General features: G+C 35.8%; 5 protein-coding genes across 6 annotated transcripts in view; 3 read left to right on the top strand and 2 right to left on the bottom strand.

Annotated features, from left to right (window-relative positions):
• The window catches only part of LOC129745446 (pro-interleukin-16-like), a 277,977-nt gene extending 261,721 nt beyond the window's left edge, over positions 1-16,256 (top strand). Inside the window, exons 4-5 of the mRNA XM_055738532.1 lie at positions 7,635-7,886; positions 15,305-16,256. Coding sequence (XP_055594507.1) covers positions 7,635-7,886; positions 15,305-15,646 — 594 coding nt within the window. The 3' untranslated portion in view covers positions 15,647-16,256. The remainder of the gene's footprint in view (positions 1-7,634; positions 7,887-15,304) is intronic.
• A 1,593-nt stretch (positions 16,257-17,849) lies between these two features.
• Positions 17,850-19,811, bottom strand: LOC129747641 (uncharacterized). The gene is made up of 2 exons (XM_055741941.1): positions 19,212-19,811; positions 17,850-18,669 (listed from the first exon to the last, which is right to left on the bottom strand). Exons 1-2 carry the CDS (start codon positions 19,490-19,492, stop codon positions 17,865-17,867), a joined length of 1,086 nt encoding a protein of 361 aa, XP_055597916.1. The 5' UTR covers positions 19,493-19,811; the 3' UTR covers positions 17,850-17,864.
• Positions 19,706-20,662, top strand: LOC129747643 (protein LTO1 homolog). Its single transcript, XM_055741944.1, has 2 exons — positions 19,706-20,040; positions 20,105-20,662. Exons 1-2 carry the CDS (start codon positions 20,031-20,033, stop codon positions 20,509-20,511), a joined length of 417 nt encoding a protein of 138 aa, XP_055597919.1. The 5' UTR covers positions 19,706-20,030; the 3' UTR covers positions 20,512-20,662.
• LOC129747640 (probable methyltransferase-like protein 25) lies at positions 20,522-23,284 on the top strand. The gene has a single exon (XM_055741940.1). The coding sequence runs from the start codon at positions 20,522-20,524 to the stop codon at positions 21,986-21,988; it is 1,467 nt and encodes a 488-aa protein (XP_055597915.1). The 3' UTR covers positions 21,989-23,284.
• LOC129747642 (uncharacterized) lies at positions 22,054-23,542 on the bottom strand. 2 transcript variants are annotated; one of them, XM_055741943.1, is made up of 4 exons: positions 23,472-23,534; positions 23,062-23,183; positions 22,300-22,983; positions 22,054-22,239 (listed from the first exon to the last, which is right to left on the bottom strand). In XM_055741943.1, the coding sequence occupies exons 3-4, from the start codon at positions 22,978-22,980 to the stop codon at positions 22,099-22,101; spliced, it is 822 nt and encodes a 273-aa protein (XP_055597918.1). In that variant the 5' UTR covers positions 22,981-22,983; positions 23,062-23,183; positions 23,472-23,534; the 3' UTR covers positions 22,054-22,098. The 2 variants fall into 2 exon arrangements, with proteins under 2 accessions (XP_055597918.1, XP_055597917.1); XM_055741942.1 differs by having other exon boundaries at positions 22,054-22,983; positions 23,472-23,542.
• Positions 23,543-24,102: the final 560 nt, after the last annotated feature.

Raw genomic sequence — 24,102 nt, 5'->3', positions numbered from 1 at the left:
TTTTTGTCATTTTTGTCATTTTTGTCATTTTTTCCATTTTTGTCATTTTGTCATTTTTGTCATTTTTGTAATTTTGTCATTTTTGTAATTTTGTCATTTTTGTCATTTTTGTCATTTTTGTCATTTTTGTCATTTTTGTCATTTTTGTCATTTTTGTCATTTTTGTCATTTTTGTCATTTTTGTCATTTTTGTCATTTTTGTCATTTTTGTCATTTTTGTCATTTTTGTCATTTTTGTCATTTTTGTCATTTTTGTCATTTTTGTCATTTTTGTCATTTATGTCATTTTTGTCATTTTTGTCATTTTTGTCATTTTTGTCATTTTTGTCATTTTTGTCATTTTTGTCATTTTTGTCATTTTTGTCATTTTTGTCATTTTTGTCATTTTTGTCATTTTTGTCATTTTTGTCATTTTTGTCATTTTTGTCATTTTTGTCATTTTTGTCATTTTTGTCATTTTTGTCATTTTTGTCATTTTTGTCATTTTTGTCATTTTTGTCATTTTTGTCATTTTTGTCATTTTTGTCATTTTTGTCATTTTTGTCATTTTTGTCATTTTTGTCATTTTTGTCATTTTTGTCATTTTTGTCATTTTTGTCATTTTTGTCATTTTTGTCATTTTTGTCATTTTTGTCATTTTTGTCATTTTTGTCATTTTTGTCATTTTTGTCATTTTTGTCATTTTTGTCATTTTTGTCATTTTTGTCATTTTTGTCATTTTTGTCATTTTTGTCATTTTTGTCATTTTTGTCATTTTTGTCATTTTTGTCATTTTTGTCATTTTTGTCATTTTTGTCATTTTTGTCATTTTTGTCATTTTTGTCATTTTTGTCATTTTTGTCATTTTTGTCATTTTTGTCATTTTTGTCATTTTTGTCATTTTTGTCATTTTTGTCATTTTTGTCATTTTTGTCATTTTTGTCATTTTTGTCATTTTTGTCATTTTTGTCATTTTTGTCATTTTTGTCATTTTTGTCATTTTTGTCATTTTTGTCATTTTTGTCATTTTTGTCATTTTTGTCATTTTTGTCATTTTTGTCATTTTTGTCATTTTTGTCATTTTTGTCATTTTTGTCATTTTTGTCATTTTTTCCATTTTTGTCATTTTGTCATTTTTGTCATTTTTGTAATTTTGTCATTTTTGTAATTTTGTCATTTTTGTCATTTTTGTCATTTTTGTCATTTTTGTCATTTTTGTCATTTTTGCCTTTTTTGTCATTTTTGTCATTTTTGTCATTTTTGTCATTTTTGTCATTTTTGTCATTTTTGTCATTTTTGTCATTTTTGTCATTTTTGTCATTTTTGTCATTTTTGTCATTTTTGTCATTTTTGTCATTTTTGTCATTTTTGTCATTTTTGTCATTTTTGTCATTTATGTCACTTTTGTCATTTTTGTCATTTTTGTCATTTTTGTCATTTTTGTCATTTTTGTCATTTTTGTCATTTTTGTCATTTTTGTCATTTTTGTCATTTTTGTCATTTTTGTCATTTTTGTCATTTTTGTCATTTTTGTCATTTTTGTCATTTTTGTCATTTTTGTCATTTTTGTCATTTTTGTCATTTTTGTCATTTTTGTCATTTTTGTCATTTTTGTCATTTTTGTCATTTTTGTCATTTTTGTCATTTTTGTCATTTTTGTCATTTTTGTCATTTTTGTCATTTTTGTCATTTTTGTCATTTTTGTCATTTTTGTCATTTTTGTCATTTTTGTCATTTTTGTCATTTTTGTCATTTTTGTCATTTTTGTCATTTTTGTCATTTTTGTCATTTTTTCCATTTTTGTCATTTTGTCATTTTTGTCATTTTTGTAATTTTGTCATTTTTGTAATTTTGTCATTTTTGTCATTTTTGTCATTTTTGTCATTTTTGTCATTTTTGTCATTTTTGTCATTTTTGTCATTTTTGTCATTTTTGTCATTTTTGTCATTTTTGTCATTTTTGTCATTTTTGTCATTTTTGTCATTTTTGTCATTTTTGTCATTTTTGTCATTTTTGTCATTTATGTCATTTTTGTCATTTTTGTCATTTTTGTCATTTTTGTCATTTTTGTCATTTTTGTCATTTTTGTCATTTTTGTCATTTTTGTCATTTTTGTCATTTTTGTCATTTTTGTCATTTTTGTCATTTTTGTCATTTTTGTCATTTTTGTCATTTTTGTCATTTTTGTCATTTTTGTCATTTTTGTCATTTTTGTCATTTTTGTCATTTTTGTCATTTTTGTCATTTTTGTCATTTTTGTCATTTTTGTCATTTTTGTCATTTTTGTCATTTTTGTCATTTTTGTCATTTTTGTCATTTTTGTCATTTTTGTCATTTTTGTCATTTTTGTCATTTTTGTCATTTTTGTCATTTTTGTCATTTTTGTCATTTTTGTCATTTTTGTCATTTTTGTCATTTTTGTCATTTTTGTCATTTTTGTCATTTTTGTCATTTTTGTCATTTTTGTCATTTTTGTCATTTTTGTCATTTTTGTCATTTTTGTCATTTTTGTCATTTTTGTCATTTTTGTCATTTTTGTCATTTTTGTCATTTTTGTCATTTTTGTCATTTTTGTCATTTTTGTCATTTTTGTCATTTTTGTCATTTTTGTCATTTTTGTCATTTTTGTCATTTTTGTCATTTTTGTCATTTTTGTCATTTTTGTCATTTTTGTCATTTTTGTCATTTTTGTCATTTTTGTCATTTTTGTCATTTTTGTCATTTTTGTCATTTTTGTCATTTTTGTCATTTTTGTCATTTTTGTCATTTTTGTCATTTTTGTCATTTTTGTCATTTTTGTCATTTTTGTCATTTTTGTCATTTTTGTCATTTTTGTCATTTTTGTCATTTTTGTCATTTTTGTCATTTTTGTCATTTTTGTCATTTTTGTCATTTTTGTCATTTTTGTCATTTTTGTCATTTTTGTCATTTTTGTCATTTTTGTCATTTTTGTCATTTTTGTCATTTTTGTCATTTTTGTCATTTTTGTCATTTTTGTCATTTTTGTCATTTTTGTCATTTTTGTCATTTTTGTCATTTTTGTCATTTTTGTCATTTTTGTCATTTTTGTCATTTTTGTCATTTTTGTCATTTTTGTCATTTTTGTCATTTTTGTCATTTTTGTCATTTTTGTCATTTTTGTCATTTTTGTCATTTTTGTCATTTTTGTCATTTTTGTCATTTTTGTCATTTTTGTCATTTTTGTCATTTTTGTCATTTTTGTCATTTTTGTCATTTTTGTCATTTTTGTCATTTTTGTCATTTTTGTCATTTTTGTCATTTTTGTCATTTTTGTCATTTTTGTCATTTTTGTCATTTTTGTCATTTTTGTCATTTTTGTCATTTTTGTCATTTTTGTCATTTTTGTCATTTTTGTCATTTTTGTCATTTTTTCCATTTTTTCCATTTTTGTCATTCTTGTCATTTTGTCATTTTGTCATTTTTGTCATTTTTGTAATTTTGTCATTTTTGTAATTTTGTCATTTTTGTCATTTTTGTCATTTTTGTCATTTTTGTCATTTTTGTCATTTTTGTCATTTTTGTCATTTTTGTCATTTTTGTCATTTTTGTCATTTTTGTCATTTTTGTCATTTTTGTCATTTTTGTCATTTTTGTCATTTTTGTCATTTTTGTCATTTTTGTCATTTTTGTCATTTTTATCATTTTTGTCATTTTTGTCATTTTTGTCATTTTTGTCATTTTTGTCATTTTTGTCATTTTTGTCATTTTTGTCATTTTTGTCATTTTTGTCATTTTTGTCATTTTTGTCATTTTTGTCATTTTTGTCATTTTTGTCATTTTTGTCATTTTTGTCATTTTTGTCATTTTTGTCATTTTTGTCATTTTTGTCATTTTTGTCATTTTTGTCATTTTTGTCATTTTTGTCATTTTTGTCATTTTTGTCATTTTTGTCATTTTTGTCATTTTTGTCATTTTTGTCTTTTTTGTCATTTTTGTCATTTTTGTCATTTTTGTCATTTTTGTCATTTTTGTCATTTTTGTCATTTTTGTCATTTTTGTCATTTTTGTCATTTTTGTCATTTTTGTCATTTTTGTCATTTTTGTCATTTTTGTCATTTTTGTCATTTTTGTCATTTTTGTCATTTTTGTCATTTTTGTCATTTTTGTCATTTTTGTCATTTTTGTCATTTTTGTCATTTTTGTCATTTTTGTCATTTTTGTCATTTTTGTCATTTTTGTCATTTTTGTCATTTTTGTCATTTTTGTCATTTTTGTCATTTTTGTCATTTTTGTCATTTTTGTCATTTTTGTCATTTTTGTCATTTTTGTCATTTTTGTCATTTTTGTCATTTTTGTCATTTTTGTCATTTTTGTCATTTTTGTCATTTTTGTCATTTTTGTCATTTTTGTCATTTTTGTCATTTTTGTCATTTTTGTCATTTTTGTCATTTTTGTCATTTTTGTCATTTTTGTCATTTTTGTCATTTTTGTCATTTTTGTCATTTTTGTCATTTTTGTCATTTTTGTCATTTTTGTCATTTTTGTCATTTTTGTCATTTTTGTCATTTTTGTCATTTTTGTCATTTTTGTCATTTTTGTCATTTTTGTCATTTTTGTCATTTTTGTCATTTTTGTCATTTTTGTCATTTTTGTCATTTTTGTCATTTTTGTCATTTTTGTCATTTTTGTCATTTTTGTCATTTTTGTCATTTTTGTCATTTTTGTCATTTTTGTCATTTTTGTCATTTTTGTCATTTTTGTCATTTTTGTCATTTTTGTCATTTTTGTCATTTTTGTCATTTTTGTCATTTTTGTCATTTTTGTCATTTTTGTCATTTTTGTCATTTTTGTCATTTTTGTCATTTTTGTCATTTTTGTCATTTTTGTCATTTTTGTCATTTTTGTCATTTTTGTCATTTTTGTCATTTTTGTCATTTTTGTCATTTTTGTCATTTTTGTCATTTTTGTCATTTTTGTCATTTTTGTCATTTTTGTCATTTTTGTCATTTTTGTCATTTTTGTCATTTTTGTCATTTTTGTCATTTTTGTCATTTTTGTCATTTTTGTCATTTTTGTCATTTTTGTCATTTTTGTCATTTTTGTCATTTTTGTCATTTTTGTCATTTTTGTCATTTTTGTCATTTTTGTCTATTTTATCACAATTCCAGTTTCTAATATTTACTCAGACTTATCAGGAAAAAAATCATCTGATCAAGATCATAACTACAGGCACAGTTTGTCATAAATTTTTGCTCAGTCAGGGTGATCCGCGAAACACCTGCTGAAGACGATCCCGATCGTGATACCGTAGGCTGTCGCGGGTTGAGTTGTATACTTTCGTTCCCTCCAAAAACCAAAAAATGCAACTGATTTATCGGAGGCGCGAACTTCCCCCCGGCAACGGCGATATGATTTACACAGGTGAAAAATTGGGTTAGTCGTAAATCTTGAGATCGTGGCGTGGTGGCCACCAAGTTTCGGACTGCGACGAACAACGGGCAACCATAAAACTTCAAACAAACCAACGGAAAACTCCCGGCACGGTATAGTGTTAAAATGTAGGGGACTAGTAAGCTAAGCTGTAGTGGCTTAGCCGAAAAAATAATAACATAACCTAGAGTTTTAAAAGTACCTTTAGCACATTTTCAACTGCAGTGAATGCTCAATGGAGGTTAATATTTCCGGAATTTTGTTTTCACTGTCGCACTGTTCACAGATTGAGCCGAATGGACAGACAATAAGTCATAAAGGAAGTTTTCCGGTATAAAAGTGAACTGACGAGAAGAAAATGAAATATTGATAATTGCAAGAATGGAGTGCCAAGAGGGTGGCAATAATGGTTTTATTGAAACTATTGTCCAGAGTACTTTCGAAGCTTAGCCATTTTGACACTAGGTGGGGCCTCCGATCGTAAAAGTCACCCGGAGTGGCACTGATTTCAGAGTCAAGTGTTAATGGAATGGATTTGTGTTTACTACCGACAGTTGAAGAAAGTAATTCAGGTTTAATTGGCTCTTGTGCCGTGAACAAAACAATCAACTTCGAATGATCAGTTTTAGTATTTTGAGGTTGTAAGCTTCTAAGGTTTTCATGTTTATTATTCCGTATTTTATGTATTTCAAAATACACGTGACAATGAACCTCTTCGCTCCACAAGTATGACGCATGAATTCCTCAACAAATTTGTCATCAAATACAGTCCCGTCGCTTATTTGAAAATAACAAAATAAGACACACCTTACAAAACAAAGCGTACCGTCAAACGGGGCATCATGCAACAGCGGGGTTAGATGCAACATTTATATAACACCCACTGAATCAATTTTTAATTCAATAAAATGTGATAAAGATATCTTTTAATGATTACAAAATGATGCTGACATAACTTCTTGCATCCAAAGATAGGTTTTTTAAGTTTTGGATTTTCATATAAAATTTGAAAAATCGAACAATAATTGTACAATTTTTAACATTTTTCGATGCCGTAAAAAACTTTACCCAGTATGACGGATTGGCTTAATAATATCTCCTACAAACTTAATACTGGTTTCCTCATTCTATACCAACACTAGTGATGTAAAAATATTTTTCGAACTATCGCTCAATATTTTTTAAAAAATATTTATATAATTCCAGTAACCAGTCTGGGGTAAAATGCAACAAAATGCAAATCACAGAAAAACCTTGAAACTCTCATTACGATATGCTGGAATATGATTGTTTTGCATCAGGCGTTTGTCAACATTGAAATTCCTTTCATCCAAACATTATTTTTTATGATTTCGGCTTTTACAATTTTTAAGTAGTATTGTTTTACCCCTAAATGTAGGCAGCACCATTATTATCAGAAAAAATGTGAAAATAAGTTTTCAAAAAACAAAAAATCACTGCAAATGCTGTTTTCATGCGTAATGATCTTTAAGTCATCGCAAATTTACCAAAAACTATACATTTTCATACGTTTTCATAAGATTTTTTATCAAAAACGAAGTTTGTTGCAAGTTACCCCATTTTCAGAGGAGGATGAAAATCGCATGTTTTAAGAAAATTAAAATTAACAGTAGAAACCTATAATTCTTCTGACTACGCCAATTTGAAGTCCCATCAACCTTAAAACTTTTGATACACAAGGGGTATGATTAACTGTGAACATAAGGTTTTTGGAAGCCATTGAAATTGAAAATTGTTGCATGTTGCCCCAGTTGACGGTACTTTACTAAACTTACGCCGCGGCAAGACGCCGTTCGTGGGCATACCTATGACTTGATTAGCATAAACAAACCTGCCTAACTAATCTACAGCAGCAGCGGTAAGAAAGTTTGCCAAATACAAATATGATCCGAATGCAAATAGCATTAAAAAACGGTGAATGGGAGTGCTTCTTAGTCAAGACCAGAAGTGTGTCGGTTGCAGGTTTGTTTGAATTTTTTGGTTCTGTTTTGGTGACTTAAACGATTGTTCGGTTTTTTTTTCTAGAATCCATTTTCGAATTCGCTACGCCAGTTAGCCTAACGGGAACTTTATCCATTGATTGGACTGAAGAATAATGACTCCATTGTGATTTGGATTTTGAATTTACCTACTTTTCTCACTTTTTTTGTCTAGAACCAAATTAATTTTTAGGTTTCGAAATTTATTTCCATACCAAAGAACTATTCTGATTTCCAACATTTTTTTTCTTTTCTCAATTTCAGACCACCGATAGTACACCGAAATCGTCGGTTTCGACCAACGGGATTTCCAAACTTACCTCGGTTACTTTCACCAAGGTGCTGGACAACCAAAGCCAAAGGGGCACAAATCAGCCGGATCACGCCGAAGAAAATGGTCATCATCCGGCGGTGCAGCTAACGGATGACTATGAGCTAGAACTGGAGGATGAAATCGAGGAGAGCAAATTTTGTACACTGCCACGGAGCGGACCCAATGCTTTCTGCATACGACAGGTAAGCAGTCATTTTATTTTTAATAATCCTGGTAGTACAGTAACTTAGATGGATCTTTTCTGAGGTTTTTTTCATATTTTGTAAACTAATTTAGTTGATTCACACATTTTTTCGGACTACACAAACAATGCGTACCTATCCTTATTATCCACCTAGACAAATTTATAAGTAAACCCTAATTACTGGGAACACAATAATTCTGCTCGGGAGAATAACTATTCAAACCACAGGGAAGTTGACAAAATTTTACGAAGTTCGAATGGATATCCATCCGAATCTCGTGACGCTTGATTGTGTTACGTTTTTAATCAGAACAAGGTATAACCGAAAAGGTGAGACGGGAGGTCTACATTTGAATAATTGTTGAGACGGGAGGTCCAACAGAAAAAAAGACGAGGAAGGTGTTCATCAATTGCATTTATTTGGAAAGAGGATATCCTTACATGGGGTTCAGATTTTTAAATGATAAATTTGATCGAGAGGACCAATTTTATAGAGTTCTGAAGGTTCACTTTTAAAATTAACAGCGTTGGGACAGTTATGACTACATTTTGACTACAAATTTTTCGATGTTCCTAATACGTATGACTTCGAATTAGTTCAGATCAATAAAAACGTCGGAATTGTCCTCAAAGATTCGATTTCTATTCTGTTTGAGTAAAAACAGAATTTAGTTGAAACAGCTAATGGCAAAATATCTATTAAAATTCCACTAAATCTTATGAAGAATGTTGGTTGCTTTTAATTTATCGGCCTTAGCGATGAAAAGTGATGTCCTTTTTAGTAGGGACATCTAAAGTTTATGAAATTTTTATATAGATGGATAGAAGGTTAGATGAAATGAAAGATGGTGAAAATGAGCGGGTAGAATTTATTTAGAAGCATTATCATGACATATCAAATTTTTGTTCCTCACGGCACGGTAGATGTCCCTACTAAAAAGGACATCACTTTTCACCGCTAAGGCCGGTAAATGAAAATTATATAAATTACGGTGGTTAATCTCTTCATAAAATTTATGAAGAATTTTAGAATCATAAATTATGCGAACTTTAAGAGATAAGAAAATGCAAATAAACTGATAAGTTCCGAATGTATGGAAGAGAGCTTAAAAGAAGACTCTTGAAAAAATGGGACACGTAGACACATTTATTCCAGCCAGAGTCACTTCAGTCAGGTCAACACTTAAGAATTAGCTCACCAAAGCTATCTGCCATCTGCGTTGAATTTATGTGCAAGAAGCGCAAATAATGCGCTTCTTTTCTGTGTTCCAAAAGTACCGAAAAGTTTCAAGTGGGTTGGAGACATTGTAATAAGTGCCCGGTTAGTAGTGTCAGCGGTAGTTGATCTCTTGCTCGCGATACAGTTAAATGTGCCAAGAAGACACTGTATTTGTGAAGGAATCGCTCTGCGTTGGAGTCCACTCCTGAACCTCTACGCATCACCCCGAAAAGCAATTCTAATCGTATAGTTCAGAACCTCACTACCAGATGGCGCTGTTTTGATGAGGCGAAAAGGCGATGCGAAAGAAAGATGACGTCTCAAGCAGTGTTCCGAATATCACTCAATTCTCATGAGAGACACTGAAACGTTTTCAACAGCGAAAGCAAAACCTAAATTGTCGGTTGGTTTATCTCCCAGTGGGGCAAAGATTGTGTTCGACAGCGCTGCTCCGAGAATCAAAGAAATAAAATTTGAAAGAGAGACGTTTCTTCTCCAGTTGGAATTCTCAACTGAGTGAGGAGCTACCTGATTTTCAGTTTATTTTTTCAGTCAATAACTTTTCTTGCTCAATCACTCACTCACTCACTCGTTTACTGATCGATGATCGAATGCTGTCTGCCTGATACATCTTGCTTTGTTGTTGCTGTTGTTGGGGAGGATTAAAATAGTCATTCAAACACGCAGGCAGTACGTATGAACATATGTTTCTGCCGCTTTGCCAGAAAGTACGCAGGCAGTATGAACCGATGCAAGGCCGCATTGATTGAGTTTGAGTGAGTGAGTGAGTGGATTTTCGAATTGGATCTTGTATCAGTCAGTGTCTCAATCACTTCTGATACACCAGGTAGTGAGCTTGAGAGATCGACTTAGATGCGAGTCCGCTCTCGCTTTTGAATCTTGTTTACATTGACTTCGCATTGTCACTCTGCCGATTCTCTAGGGAACAACAGGCAGCAGCAATCGGCTTTGAATGTTTCCAACGAGAAACCTATCATGAGCGTTTCTTCCGAGTGATTTTCGGAAGACTGGTCTCAAGTCATTATACGCGGCTACGGGGTCAACAACCCGCCATTAATCGGCAATTTCACTGCAGCAGCCAAAGACGCCAGCACGCAGCGGCGCAAATCACGCGTACTTAATATTGTGCTAGTAGTGAAAAGACGGAATCCGGAAGTGCTAGATTCCAGGATATCCAGGACCCTGAGGTTTTACCTTAGCTGAAGGTTTGTCTTCGTGCCGAACTGCGGACTAGAATCCGCCATTGAAGCAGATCCCGCTATTGAACGAAGCAGTTGCTCTTACCGATGCCTGAGCCCGCTCAGACGAGCCATCAAAGTGTCGTTCCGTCAACCCACCGAGCATCGTCGGTTGAATCCGTCGTGAAGCCCAGCAGATCGTGTAAGCTTTCCAGACCTGCACACTATAAGCCGCCAATTCACCACTACCCAAAGGTTGTATTGGCGAGCCACATTCCACAGCCCTGTTAGTGCTGTGCCTTGGAACTCACCCGAGATCTGCAGCACTTGCCAAGCGGAGTCGTTTACGCAGGACTATTCCGGAGTAGAAAGTACGACCCCAGTTCACTCTCTGCCTTCGAGCCGACCAGTCGCATTTTAAGAGTGTGCTTATTTCGGATCTAAAAGGCAACTGATTTTTTTTTGTTGGATGCGTGAGTCAGTGAAGCGGTGATGAGTCCTTCACCAGGAGACCATCCTGGGCGGACTGTCCCAGAATGGATGGACACGGAAAACCTGCGGGGGAAACTTTATTATATGTTTTTACGTGCTAAACCAGGTTATACGCTTCCCAAAAGCCCGTTCGTGATTGGGAAATCAGTAGAGGAACACGCAGGAAAGGTGGAAGGAGGCTACTATGAAAAACGCAAATCATGGTATGTCATCAAAATTCGTAGCAAGGACCAAGGTAGGAAGTTATTCACTCTAACTGCGTTGAAAGATGGTACGCCCATCGAAATTGGTCGCCATACAGAGCTGAATTCGCGAAAGTTTGTGGTTTTGTGTAACAAAGTGGATGATATGACTGAAAGACAAATAAAGGTTGAGCTTGCTCCCCAGAAAATAACAAATGTTCGTCGTATCACTTGGAAGACTGTTAGTGGTTTCGTTAACACACCAACTCTGGTGTTGACGATTAATTGTACTGTTGTACCGGAATTCATAAATTTTGGATTACTAAGAGTTCGAACAAGGCCCTACTATCCGCAACCGAAGTTGTGCCGGCAGTGCCTTACTTACGGCCACACTAAAGCAAGATGTCTTTATCAGATGGCGTGTGTAATTTGCTCTTCTAACAACGGGAGCGCAAATTGTACCTCAAAGGTGAAATTTTGTCGAAATTGCAAACAAAACCATTCTCCTACCGATAGGTCCTGTCCAATATGGGGTTTTGAATCTGCTGCTCTAAAACTCCAAACCGAAAAGGGAATAACGCTAACAGCCGCACGCAAAATAGTTGACAATAATAATTCCAACTCATCGTATGCCGACATCGTAAAGAGACAAACTGAAGCACACAATCTGCACCGAACAAAACAACCGATCCAACAAGAAGACAATCAACAGCAGCAGCAAACAAGCAAGGAGATAGCGAAGAGAGATCGCTTCACTGCAGCCACCGCAAACCCAATTCCCGTGTTGGATGCTGATTCCCCCCCTAGGAAAAGAATCACATCACAGCCGCCCCCTCTCGTGCCGACAGAAAATGTGGAAGACAATCGTGTACCCACAGTTGGAGACAACTGTCCAATTCTGACCCGTTCACGGAGTGCAAATCGCATAAAAACTTATCCTCATTCCTCATCCCTTCCTAAATCCTGACCTTCCGTCGATCCTCCCCCCACTTTTGCTTTGTATAATTGACCCCCGGCCCTATGAAACTTGTAAAAGTCCTTAAATAGCCTTAAATAAAGAACTATTTGAATAAAAAAAAAGGTACGGCCTGACCAAGGAGGCAACATAACATTTTTTGATTATCAATTTCTGAAAAAGTTAAGGCCTGTTAAAACAATATGACCATAGTTTCTCCATAAAATGGGGAAAAACTTAAGCTACTCAAGCAACCAAAAGTCCCATAAAACAGGTACAAAAAGCTTACTCAGCCCCATCATTTATACGAAGTACATATTCTATGCAGTTCATAATTTAAGTTCTTATTGATACTTTTAAGTTTTTTTTTTCCTTGTAGGGGAGAGCCCCGTTTTGAGCACTTTTGTGCCCTTTATGTGACTTAAGTCCTTTACAAAGTACATATAAAGCACTTTTGTAACTTCAATGTTCATTAATGAGTACATATATTTCACTCATGGGAACTAAGCAAAATAACACATACAACGTACATATTAATCACTTTTGCAACTTTCAAGTTCATTAATTAGTACATAAAGTTCACTCAAGGGAATTGGGTAGTTGCTTCTCTGTGTCAGCCAAAATATATCTTTCGAGCGACGAGTGTTAAGAAGAACCATCTTTGGCGGTGTACAGGAGAACGAAGTATGGAGGCGAAGGATGAACCACGTGCTCGCGCGACTCTACGACGAACCCAGTATCCAGAAGGTGGACTGTCCTGCAAAACAGGTGTTCGCTACGAATCCGGTAGGAACAAGACGAGCGAGGGCGCAACGAGCGAGGTGGTTAGACCAAGTGGAGCGTGATCTGGCGAACGTAGGTTGCCCGAGAAATTGGAGAACGGTTGCCATGGACCGAGTGAATTATAGGAATTATGTTCGTCAAGTTATGTCGTGAGACGGAATACTATGTAAAATAAATATCTTTCAAAGCCTTCATTCAAGCAAATATAGGTATGACTTTTGGTTGCTTGGGCATGCCAATCAATTATCAAACCTCCACCTTAAATATATTTTCCGAACAAAAGTTTTGGCGGAATTTCTTACTTAAGAGAAATATTATTAACATAAATAAGTACAAAAAGAGATGGAAACCGCGTTCAGAAAAATGGTGTGATGAAAGTTCGAGTAAATGATCAAATATGCGTGTGTTTGCATATTGTCAGTATATGGTTTTGAATCCAAAACATTTTGTTTCTATTTTTTTGCATTTTTTCTGTAGGGGGAGATGTGTAGCCGATAATTGTAAGAGCGAAACTTTCTCGGTCTATAGGCCTTTCCAAGTCTTTTTTTTTTTCTTATTATAGAGACTTTCAGCCTTGGGCTGGTTCGTCTTTTTCTAAGCGCACATCTTTCGAAGTAATGATGGCTAGCATCTCACAAATGCTAAAACCACCAGACCACAGAAAGTGTACTATGTATGCCATGACCGGGATTCGATCTCATGAACTTTGGCGTAGATGACTTGAACTCTAACCACTACGCCGAAGCCGCTGGCTCTTTCCAAGTCGAGAATCTCTCTTAATCGTCTTCACTAAACACCTACACACGACGGCTGAACTGTCGTGCCGTGAGTGGTCGTCAATTAGGTAACGATATTTGGTGGGATAGGTCGTGTGTATCCCATTCAGCCAGTGCATTGTAAAGCCTATGTTACACAGTTGGGTTTAATTCATGTTAAAAAAAAATTAAAAAAAAATTGATACAGAGCTTCGATATAGAATCATTTAAGCGCTTCTTGGGAAGAAATTGTATCGAAGGCACAGGAAAATTTTACAAACTCCCAGAGGAAATCTTGCAGAAATGATCTAGGACGTTTTGACTGTTGGTTTCCTGAGCTTTTTTTCTGTGTCGAGATCGTCCTTTAATTCCGGTTGTTGAAGTATAAGACGACATCGTTTCAACCACGAGGGATAAGATTATGTATGAGCTTTGTGTTACGGAAACTCTCCGCTTCTTAAGTTTGTCCAAAACATAAACATCTAACAATTAATCATATTGTTACACATGTGTTTGATGTACATGAGTTATCGGGCTCGAACTTAAAGATATCGGATTATCAGGCAAGCCTACCGTGCTTGCCTACTGAGCTCTGAAGTGAATAGTAATAAGTAATTTCGTATTTTATATTGACTAGCTTTTGTAGCACGGTGGAATGGATCGGGATGAAAATCCAACTAAGGTGTTGAAGATTTTACAGAACGTGTCCGGATGGAATTTCATCTTTCAACTATCGATTCCACCATTTTACAAACACTAGTTATGTCGCGTTGTTGAGTTATTGACGAAAAAAAAGATATTCACATTCAAAACGCTCCAGAACTGCTGATATTTGGGTTCAGTTCTGACGCAATTCTAAACCGTTTGACAGCTAATGAAACACGAGTGGAGTTGCTAGTCTTCTAGATTGAATCTTATTTCGTTGATCCAATCCTGGAATAAATTAGACAAATTTCGTTTGACGATTTGGCCTAGTGGTAAGGTGCCAGAGAGGTACACAGAGGATTCGTGTTCGATTCCTAGTAAAGGCGATTTTTTTTTCATTTGCTATTCATGATTGATTTTTTTTATTGTTGCATTATACGGCTAGTTGAATCATCCGCCAAACAAAGTTTCAGAAAAATTACGTATGAGTGTATGTGAAATGTTTGTATTCTACAAACACGCATATATTATTCTGTTCTTGCTTTGTTTGATGGGTGCTTCGATTCACCGTTTAGTTCAAAGTGCATAGGTGCATGGTGAATGAAAAAAAAAAACCTCGCCTCGACCAGGAATCGAGAACACGAGTCCTCTGATTACCTCTCCGACACCTTACCAATAGACCAAATCGTCAGATGAACCTAGTCAAGCTGTAGCTCTATAATTCAGTTGACTGCATCGAGTTGGATTAGCTGCTAGATTCTGCGGCAGAAAATGCTCATCATGCCCCGATTAATGGTGCTTATACTACCCCATTGAGGGTTCTTATTATGCCCCTATTTTCAGCTTTCGACAAAAGAAATTTAAAAATGCATTTTTAAACTATACCATCTACCTACATTTTTAAGTTTCATCCCGTTAGCAAATAGACTTTTTTAGTGTCTGAACGCGAAACAATGTTTTCAAAGATATTTTTAAATTTTGAAGGGAAAATCTATGGGGTCTACAATACAATGAAATAAGCTTCTATTCCCAATAACTCCGCCTTCCAATTCTTCATTCGTTTTTTGAGTTATAAGTTCTAAATTTTAAATTAAATTTTCAAATTAGAATCAATATTCTTGTTTTAGTGATATTGAGCATTTTTAGTTAAGCTAATTTTGATTTTTTTCTTTCCGTTCCACAACAGGCCCGCTTCGTCAAGGGTAACGGTGCCAAAGCCTTAGGGTTCTCCATCGTCGGCGGCAAGGACTCACCGAAGGGATCGATGGGAATCTACGTTAAGACCATCTACCCGAATGGTCAGGCCGCGGAAAAGGGAAGCCTCCAGGAGGGCGACGAAATCCTATCGGTCAACGGCAAAGGCTTCCAGGGATTGTCCCATCAGGAGGCTATCAATGTGTTCAAATCCATCAAAAGTGGAGAGGTGGTCATTTTAATAGGTCGAAGAAACGTTAGTCGCCGAAAGGGTGACACCCCATCCCCCCAGGGAACTCCATCTGCTGATCCTACTGTACAGCATCAGGAATGAGATGGAACGAGTTTTCGTTAGATATCGTACTACAAGGAAAAAGTAACCAGAGAAAATATTATTTTTAGCGGTTAAAAATAAGGATTTCCGTAAATAACAACCAAGATGCAATTATTAGTTCGATAAGCTTGAACTATAGGAAAACTGAAATCTAAGTAAAGTGCCAAAATTGTTATTTACACACAATCACGTTCAGCAATGTTCAAGTGGCAGCTCGCGAATCAAACGTTTGCATCTTAAAAATCGATATAAATGCACCTAGTCGTATATGTTTTTCTTCTTCTACATAATGATAAGAAAACTCATGTATTTGATCCCGCAATAACCCTTTAACAACAAAAAATAAACCAACGAAGAGTATATATTTCACCCATTAAAAATAATTGAAATAATATTATTTAACCGTATGCCAAAGCAAATCATCAAATGAAAAAACAGTCAAGGAGGAAAATTAAAGAGTATTGTATAAATTTTCACCCTTTTTTTTTTTTGAAAACTCAGTAACCAACCTTCAAAACATAATTTAAGTGATTGTTGTTGTCTTTATGTTAGCTGGAGTGTTTACTGGAATATTTTTTTTGTATTTAATAAATGTAGAATATATCGAAATCGTATGAATTAAAGACTTTTCCAATAATCCGTTGACCTCATTGTCTATATCCGAAAACCATCAGAATTTAAAAAAAAAGAAGATTTAGCACTCGAATAAAAAATAATTATTCAAAACAAGATATCAAAAAAAAGGTTGTTAGAAAAACGATAAAAATATTAAAATGAAACTCAAGTCTAAGAATTAGAATTTACGATTCAAAATTTTTAATTCAGCTAAGAACTCGATTCAAAATTCGGACTCGGAAAAAAACAGATTGAGAATCTAAATTCAAAATTCCGCTTCGGAATTCAGAACATTTCAGTATCAGAGTTAAGCTACAGAGTAAAGAGTGAATCAAGATCAGATTCAAATTCAGATTCAGAACTCAGATGCAATTTTCAGATTCAAAATATAGATTCTGAATTCAGATTCAGGATTAAGATTTAAAATTCAGATTTAGAATTCAGGTTCAGAATTCAAATTCAGTATTTAGATTCAGATTCAGAACTCAGAATTTAAATTTAATATACAAATTCCGATTTAGAATTTAGATTTAGAATTCAGATTCAGGTTTGAGGTGCAGAATTCAGATTAAAAATTCAAATTTAAAATTCAGATTAAGAATTCAAATCAGATTCAGAACTCTGAATCAGAACTCAGAATTCAAATTCAATATTCAAATTCAGAATTCGGAATAAAGATTCAGTTTCAGAATTCTGATCCATAAAATTTCAATTCAGTATTCAAATGCAAAACTCCAATTCTTAATTCAGAATCAGAATTCTAATTTGAGATCATGATTGATATTTAAAATTGAAATTTGGAATTAATATCTTTGAAATAAACCAGCTATTTCAGCAATGATATTCCAAAAAAATATCAGGAATGTTTTTTATTATCCGACGGTTCAAGAATGTATCCGAATATGAAGCATTTCACCTTTCATTCGATACTTTCAATCTTCGAAGTAGATTTCCATTTCGATTTTCAATATTCAATCACAGCAATCGACGCTCCTTCGTTTCATCATCGACCGAAAATTTTCGCTCAAAAGTTTCATTACCTTTCGAGCCGTCTTTGCGTACGGAAGCCAAAATTTGAAGCCCCTTTAGTTTGAAAACAGAAGCCAAACATTTTTGGATCCTCCCGCTTCCAAGAGAGTTCCGCAAGTTCCAAACCGATAAGTGAAGTTAAGGAAGTTTCTTCAACCCTCTCAAGACTTAACCGAAAAACAGAAACACTTAGCAGAAATGGATCCACTGGCGAACCTGACCGGACCTGGTAACTTTGAACTGCAGCAAGCGGCCCGGCGTGGCCCGGTCGGAGGATCCACGGCCGACATGTTCAATCAGCCGGAGGATGCAGGCCGTCGTCGTCGGAGGCGCTCCCGAGGTTCCCGATCGCGATCGCGATCCCGGTCTTCCCGCCGTCGCCGTAGCCGCAGCCGTCGACGCCATTGAAACGTGCAGCAGCGGGGTGAAACGTGGTGTCAGCTTTTTCCGAGAGCAAATTTTGCTGTAATAAACGAAATTGAAAGTTAAGTTTGCGATTTTTTGTTTCCCATTTCGAAGAGAAATCGTAGCCAAGACAACCGGTTTAAAAGTGTAACAGCGTGTGGTTTATTGGTTATATTATTTTTGCAGTTTCGTGCAGAATTTTCAGTTCTAATTTAAGTTTTTGCTTTTGTAACCGGAGAATGTTGGTTTCTTCTTTAAGTTTATCTTTGCGTGCTCGAAGGACATCGATTTGAGACCGGATAAGTATTCGACTTCGTGAGTAACAATTCAAACAGGTTGAGTTCTTCCAACGACTTCTTTTTCGCTCGATTTTGGGTTCTGGGGTAAGTTCGACGACCTCATGCTTTATTGTAAAGTTTTCAAGTGTTTCAATCTGGCAATGGGCGGTTTCCAATGTTGAGAACTGTGACTCCTGAGTGTCTTGATCCGCAAGCCCGTCAAGATCCATCAGTCTTTCTTCTAGCATTTCAATACCCTGCGAATCAATATCGGTTAAGCTGGAACTTTCATCCGGCAACTTGCTATCATAACGGTCAGAATTCTTCCGCACGAAATTCGTCACATGTTTCGTCAATCTAGCAGTCTGATTTTTGTGAAACTCAAGCTTTCCACAGTCTCGCTGTTTCCGGGCGGCTACTGTCAGATTAATCAAATCTTTGGTCGATAGCTCTTTCTGTTCCTTCAACCGGACGTACTCTTTGAGGAGAGTTTTGTCCAGCGAATGCAGCAAAAGGGTTTGCACCTCTCGTTTCATTTCCGGGGAAAGCTTTTTGCCCTGAGACAGCTTTTTCGACACCTCCGGGCCGATCTCGTGGTTGTGGCTGTTGCAGACGGCAGAAACCACCAACCATTGGCCACATTTTGTGGCTCGCAGACCGACGAAGGCGGGACAGTCGATGCGGATCGATTCTCGTCTGAAAGCGAAGGAGATCGTTAGAACTTGTACGGTTTACAAACATCAAATCAAGGGGCAGGTTGATGTGAGGGCCGTTTTTTGAGACAATTTCAGACGTTTTTTATGACACCAATTTGTGTTTTTGAAAAAAAAATCTTAAAGAAGGGTTGCTTTTCGCCGTCTATAAAAAAAACTAGCTAGAACGCAAGTGGTCTAAATACTATTAAACCGTTAAAAAAGGCGTCTGGTATTATAGGTATAAACGAATAACGCAATCAGTTCAGTTTGGAGTCGAGGATTCATTTTATCTCAAAAAGCAGATGGATGATGGACACGAAAAAACCACGACTTTTATATTCGATCAGATAGCGACAGAATCGGAAAAAGATTCAGGTTTGATTTTCATCGTTTCTAGTGTATATTTGAAAATATGTTCCGTTCGTCTGAAATCAGAATGCTTGTTATCGAAGAACAGATTTACGCAAAGTTTTTTTTTACATTAAAGGTCTTGCTTTAATTATATATTTTTTTTTTATAATTAACGCAATACTTCCAACTTACCTTTTGGACTTCGGTTCAAATTTCTGACCTCCGAGAACGCAAGTATAACGCAACGAATAGTATCGCAGCGCCGGATTAATGCATCTCGTCGTTTTCTTGATCGACGCCGCCTCGATGGTTCGCGAATCCCGACGCCAGTAATATACATAATCCTGACGACTGTGCAGTTCCAATCGCTCCAGAAACTTCTGGTACGACTCGAACAGTTCCCCTTCCTGGAAACAGAGCTCACTGTCAACCGTCGTGGTTAGCCGGTTGCCGACTTCCGGCTGGACGTCCATTGACCGTTCTAGTTTCGAAATAAGTTCCGTATCCGTTAAAAAAGGACTCGAAGCTGGCGCACGAAAGTCGACGCTCTTGTTTGTGAAGTTTACTGTGAAGCTGTTATATCGGAGACGCCATTTACGGCGCGTTCGTAAATTGATTTTTTTGGGTGATGCATCGTCGATTGATTTGTTTGGTAGATGTCAAATCACTTTCCATATGCTTTTGCATACGTTTGTTTGGAATTTACGAACGCCAGCATCGATAAAAAAAATCACTTCGATAGAAAAAATCAATTTACGAACACGCCGTTAAAAAAATCAAATTTTGCTTTCAGCGTGAAGCGTATAACAGTTTTTTTTGTGCTGTTTGTTGTGATTCTCATTCGTTTTATAGAGAGAAGCGAAAGAAACGGAACAGATTTTGGTGCACGTTTCGAATCCAGCTCGGTTTCAGTCGGTGATTCGGGATTAATTTACCATCTTTGCCATTAAGTTCCGATGATTAATTGAATACTAATGCAGCTTACAACTTGTTTCAACTCAAAAGCTTATTATGTCGGAAGGTAAGCTAAAAAACGTTGATGTCCTGAAACATAAAGATAAAACAACAAACCTTGAACCTTACAGCTAGTAACAGCGCACCGGCACCGGAAGTGGACATAAACGATGTTTTCGACGATCTGCTGCTAACGGAAGAACGGCTAGCGGAGGAAAGCTACGAACAGGGCAAGGAAATCGGTAGTCAGCAGGGCAACGTAGAAGCCTATCATTTTGGCTATCATCGTGGGGCGGAAGTGGGGGCTGAGCTCGGATTTTACTACGGAGTTATCAAGGGATTGGGGGAAATCGTTGTTCCCAAAGCCAAAAGTTTGGCGGAGGAAATTCTGAAGGATATTGAGGAGTTTCCTCGATTTAACGATTTGGAACAGGACATTGTTGAGCGATTGGTGAAAATAAGAAATCGATACAAGAAGTTGTGCGCCCTATTGAAAATATCAGCTAAATTTAACAAGGGGAATGAGCTTTCGTTTTAAGCTGTTGAAAATGGATTTGATTCAAAGAAACGTTGAAAAAGTGGCAGAGTTCCTTAAACCACAAATGGAGTTCCTCAATTGTCACATGGTGGATTACTTAACGAAAGATTACTGGAATGCTTATGTACCTCAAAACATAAGAGATGAACTCAAAAGTATTGAAGACTTACGGGAAGCCAAATCTGCATTTTGGAATCAGTTCGACGCAAAAGTTTTTCCAAACATGAAATTTTCCTCCTTGAAAAAACACATCTTAAACACGAGGGATTACCAACTGGAATCACTTCCGCATGCTTTCCTAGGTTTGGAAGATTTGAAAGAAGCGTTTGATTCCTGCCTGAAAGAAACTCGACTCCAGATACCGGAACTAATGAACGTCAAAAAACGGCACGAAGTTGAATCGGCTGCTAGCATTGTAGCTTCCCTTTGTCAGGTTATTTCCCGTAAATATTCGGAAGGAAAATCTCCGGAAGAGGTGATGGTCATTGACGCTGGCGATGGAAAGGGATATCTGTCATCTCGAGTAGCTTTGGAGCATGGCATTCGTGTTTTAGGGATCGATTGTAATGAGGGAAACACCATTAATGCAGAAAAACGTCGCGAAAAGCTTAAGAAGAAAGTGGGGAAAGCTATAAAGAAAGCTGAACTTTCAGATGATGATTATTTCAACGATTTGCTTCAGAATCAAGGATCTTCGGATCCGAATTACAAAACTACAACCAAACTTATCGGTTTCGACACAAATCTGATTGAGTTGGTAAAAGAAAAATTCCCAAATTCAACAGCAAATAAATTTTGTCTGGCAGGGCTTCATACGTGTGGAAATCTGGGGCCCAATTGTGTCCGCATATTCCACCAAAACCCACATGTAAAATCTCTGTTCAACGTTGGCTGCTGTTACCATTTGCTCGTCGAGGAGTTTGTAGTCGACAAATACTATAACCCGGAACGCCTGAATGATAACCCCGGTTATGGCTTCCCTATGAGCAGAGTCCTAAAGCAAAACAAATTTTTCATAGGTCGAAACGCTCGCAATCTGGCAGCGGAATCGATCGAACGAGTTTGCGCCAATCAGGAGGAGCCATCCGATAAACTGGGTTACCGAGCTTTGCTCCAAATAGTGCTGCAACAGCATTTGGGCCTCGATTCAGCCGATCAACAGCAACAGGTGGGAAAGCTAAAAAAATGCACCGATTTTGTTGATTATTGTAGAAAATCTTTGACTCGACTGAAAATCGATCATTCGCAACTTGACGATGCGTTTTTACGGGATCTAGAAGTCCGGTACCAGTTGCAGTTGGAACAGCTGAAGATTTTCTATCTCTATCGAATGACTTTTGCACCGGTTATTGAGGGACTCATTTTGTTGGACCGATTGCTCTTTTTGAAAGAGTGTGGCTACGAGTATAGTTATCTTGTTAAGCTTTTCGACCCGGTGGTTTCTCCGCGATGTTTTTCGATCGTTGCCTTTAAGTAGGAATAAATTTTAGAGGAAAGATTTATGAGTTATTTGCTGATGACATCGCAATTATAATTGAGGTCTTCCAACATCCAAAAATCTTTTTATTAACAGAAGAAACTCAGGTTTCATTGATAGAGCTTTTTCTGTCGGATATTTTCGCCAACATCATCCAAACATTCGGCCAAAGGGAAAGTTTCCACCAGCAGCGTTTTACTCATATCCGGAACATATTCGTTGTTTTTGATGAACAACACTTGGGACATGACCTGGAATTTAAAAATAATCATTATGATTTTAGTGAAAAAGCAAATCCCAGAACTGCATACCTCTGAAAGTTCTCGAAGTTTTTCCACCAGGTTCGTGCTAATCAGTTCTTTCTTACCCTCGTCGGAGCATTGCTCGCTGTTTATGTACTTTTCCAGATCCTCGATCATGGTATCTACGTCGCGCAAGGTGTCCCGTACTTTGAGACACTCCCTCCGATTGTAGCGATCAACCCGTTCGAAATCGATCGGTTCCAGGGTGCGGTTCTCTATCTGCCCCAGGGCTTCCGCCGATTGTTTCAGGGACCTAACGAGCGTTTCCACATCGATGTTTTTGATAGCCGCAACTGTAGAAGTCTGTTTTCCGCTGTCACTGAGATCCGTGAGCGATCCGGACTGGCTACCCACCAGATTTGTTTCGTTTAGGATCCTGGACTGTTGCAGAGGTACCGTGCTCTTTTTGAGAGTGGCAGTTCGAGCTAGTCGACCTGCTGTGGGACCAGATCGTTGCCGAATTTTTGTGAACAGGTTGTCGACATCTTCCACCGTTAGGCGACTCGAGGGATCTATGGTGCGTACTTCCTTACCGGGTAAATAGTCCTGGCGCGTTAATTTCAGCAGACGATCCGGCAAATCTGCATTCTGTAGTAGCTTCGACTCCAAACGGCCGGATGCAAGAATGTTATTGGTCCGTTCGATGCTGGCGATTATGGCGTTGGACAGCTGATTCAGATCTTCATCCATACCCTGGGTAGAACGTGGGGTCGATAAAATGTTGGCCTTTAGAGTGATAAATTCTTACAAGTAAAATATGAATAAACTTACTTTTAACGGTCTGACTATTTTTGAAGCGATTATCACAATTCAAATTTACCATCCACCATTCTCGCCGAATGTACAGTGGTAGTGGTGAATTCTCGCGGTAGAATAAAACAACAAAACGAATGCTGATAAAAAAGTTATAACAGAAAAATGAAAATTCTAGGGATGCTTATTCAATTTTCTAAAAAACTAAAAAAGGATAAAGTTTAGACAATAAAGTTCAGTTTTATCGATTTTTTTTTTCAACTTGACTTCGAAAGCTGAATTCTAAATTGCAATCGCTGAAGCCACAAGTCAAAATATTTTCGCATGTTGCATCTATGATGTTAAAAATGTGTCCAATAATAGGTCACAGAATTATTCTGTGCAATTTAAAAATTGATACTTTACAAAAATTTTATAGATACACAAACCTTAAAAAAGCATCTATACTTTGCACAATTTGCACGATGGTATGGTGCCTTTATAAAATCTGTAAAAAATCCTTTCCCGTCTCTGCAGAATGTGAATGTGAATAAATTGGTTTCCCACCTTGTTATACGAGTATATAAGGTGTGTTCAACGAAACTCAATCGAAATCAATTGAAACGGATTGACAGTTGCACAGCTGATTTTTCAATTGACTTCAATCGATTTCTATCCGGCCGTTGATTGAACAGCCACTAACCAATACTAACGTGCTGGCGCAGTGTTCTCAGATGTCATTTTATATCAGCTTCGTTCGGAATTTGAAAAGACGGTTTTCTCTAGCAAATTGTAATTAATCTATCATTTTGGCAATATATTTCAAAGGCAAATTCTTACCAATACAAGCGGAAAATGACAAATAAGAAAGTTTAACGTTCGACTTGAAGAAGTGCCCGGACCCAGGAAATAACTATCAGTTCCACCTATGAGTGAATCTCAAATTAATCCAATTGGAAAACAAATACCTGCAACATGATTCTTCACAATGTAATAAAATAAAATTCATCATTATTCTAAATTTTTTATTTCTCCCCTCGGTGGGAAGCTCTGAAAACATATAATAAAAAAAATCATAGG

Source organism: Uranotaenia lowii, chromosome 2 (genome assembly GCF_029784155.1).
Source record: "Uranotaenia lowii strain MFRU-FL chromosome 2, ASM2978415v1, whole genome shotgun sequence".
NCBI lineage: Eukaryota > Metazoa > Arthropoda > Insecta > Diptera > Culicidae > Uranotaenia > Uranotaenia lowii.
Note: the sequence above shows the minus strand (reverse complement) of the source record. Positions and strands in the feature narration are given on the sequence as shown.

Bases quoted from the DNA above. Each gene is read 5' to 3' on its own strand.
- LOC129747641 (XM_055741941.1), bottom strand. From the start codon at position 19,492: ATGGACGTCCAGCCGGAAGTCGGCAACCGGCTAACCACGACGGTTGAC. The intron at 18,670-19,211 runs GTAAGTTGGAAG...CTTCGCTTTCAG, and splicing joins TTTGAACCGAAGTCCAAAAG to ACGAGAATCGATCCGCATCG.
- LOC129747640 (XM_055741940.1), top strand. From the start codon at position 20,522: ATGGATTTGATTCAAAGAAACGTTGAAAAAGTGGCAGAGTTCCTTAAA.
- LOC129747642 (XM_055741942.1), bottom strand. From the start codon at position 22,980: ATGGATGAAGATCTGAATCAGCTGTCCAACGCCATAATCGCCAGCATC.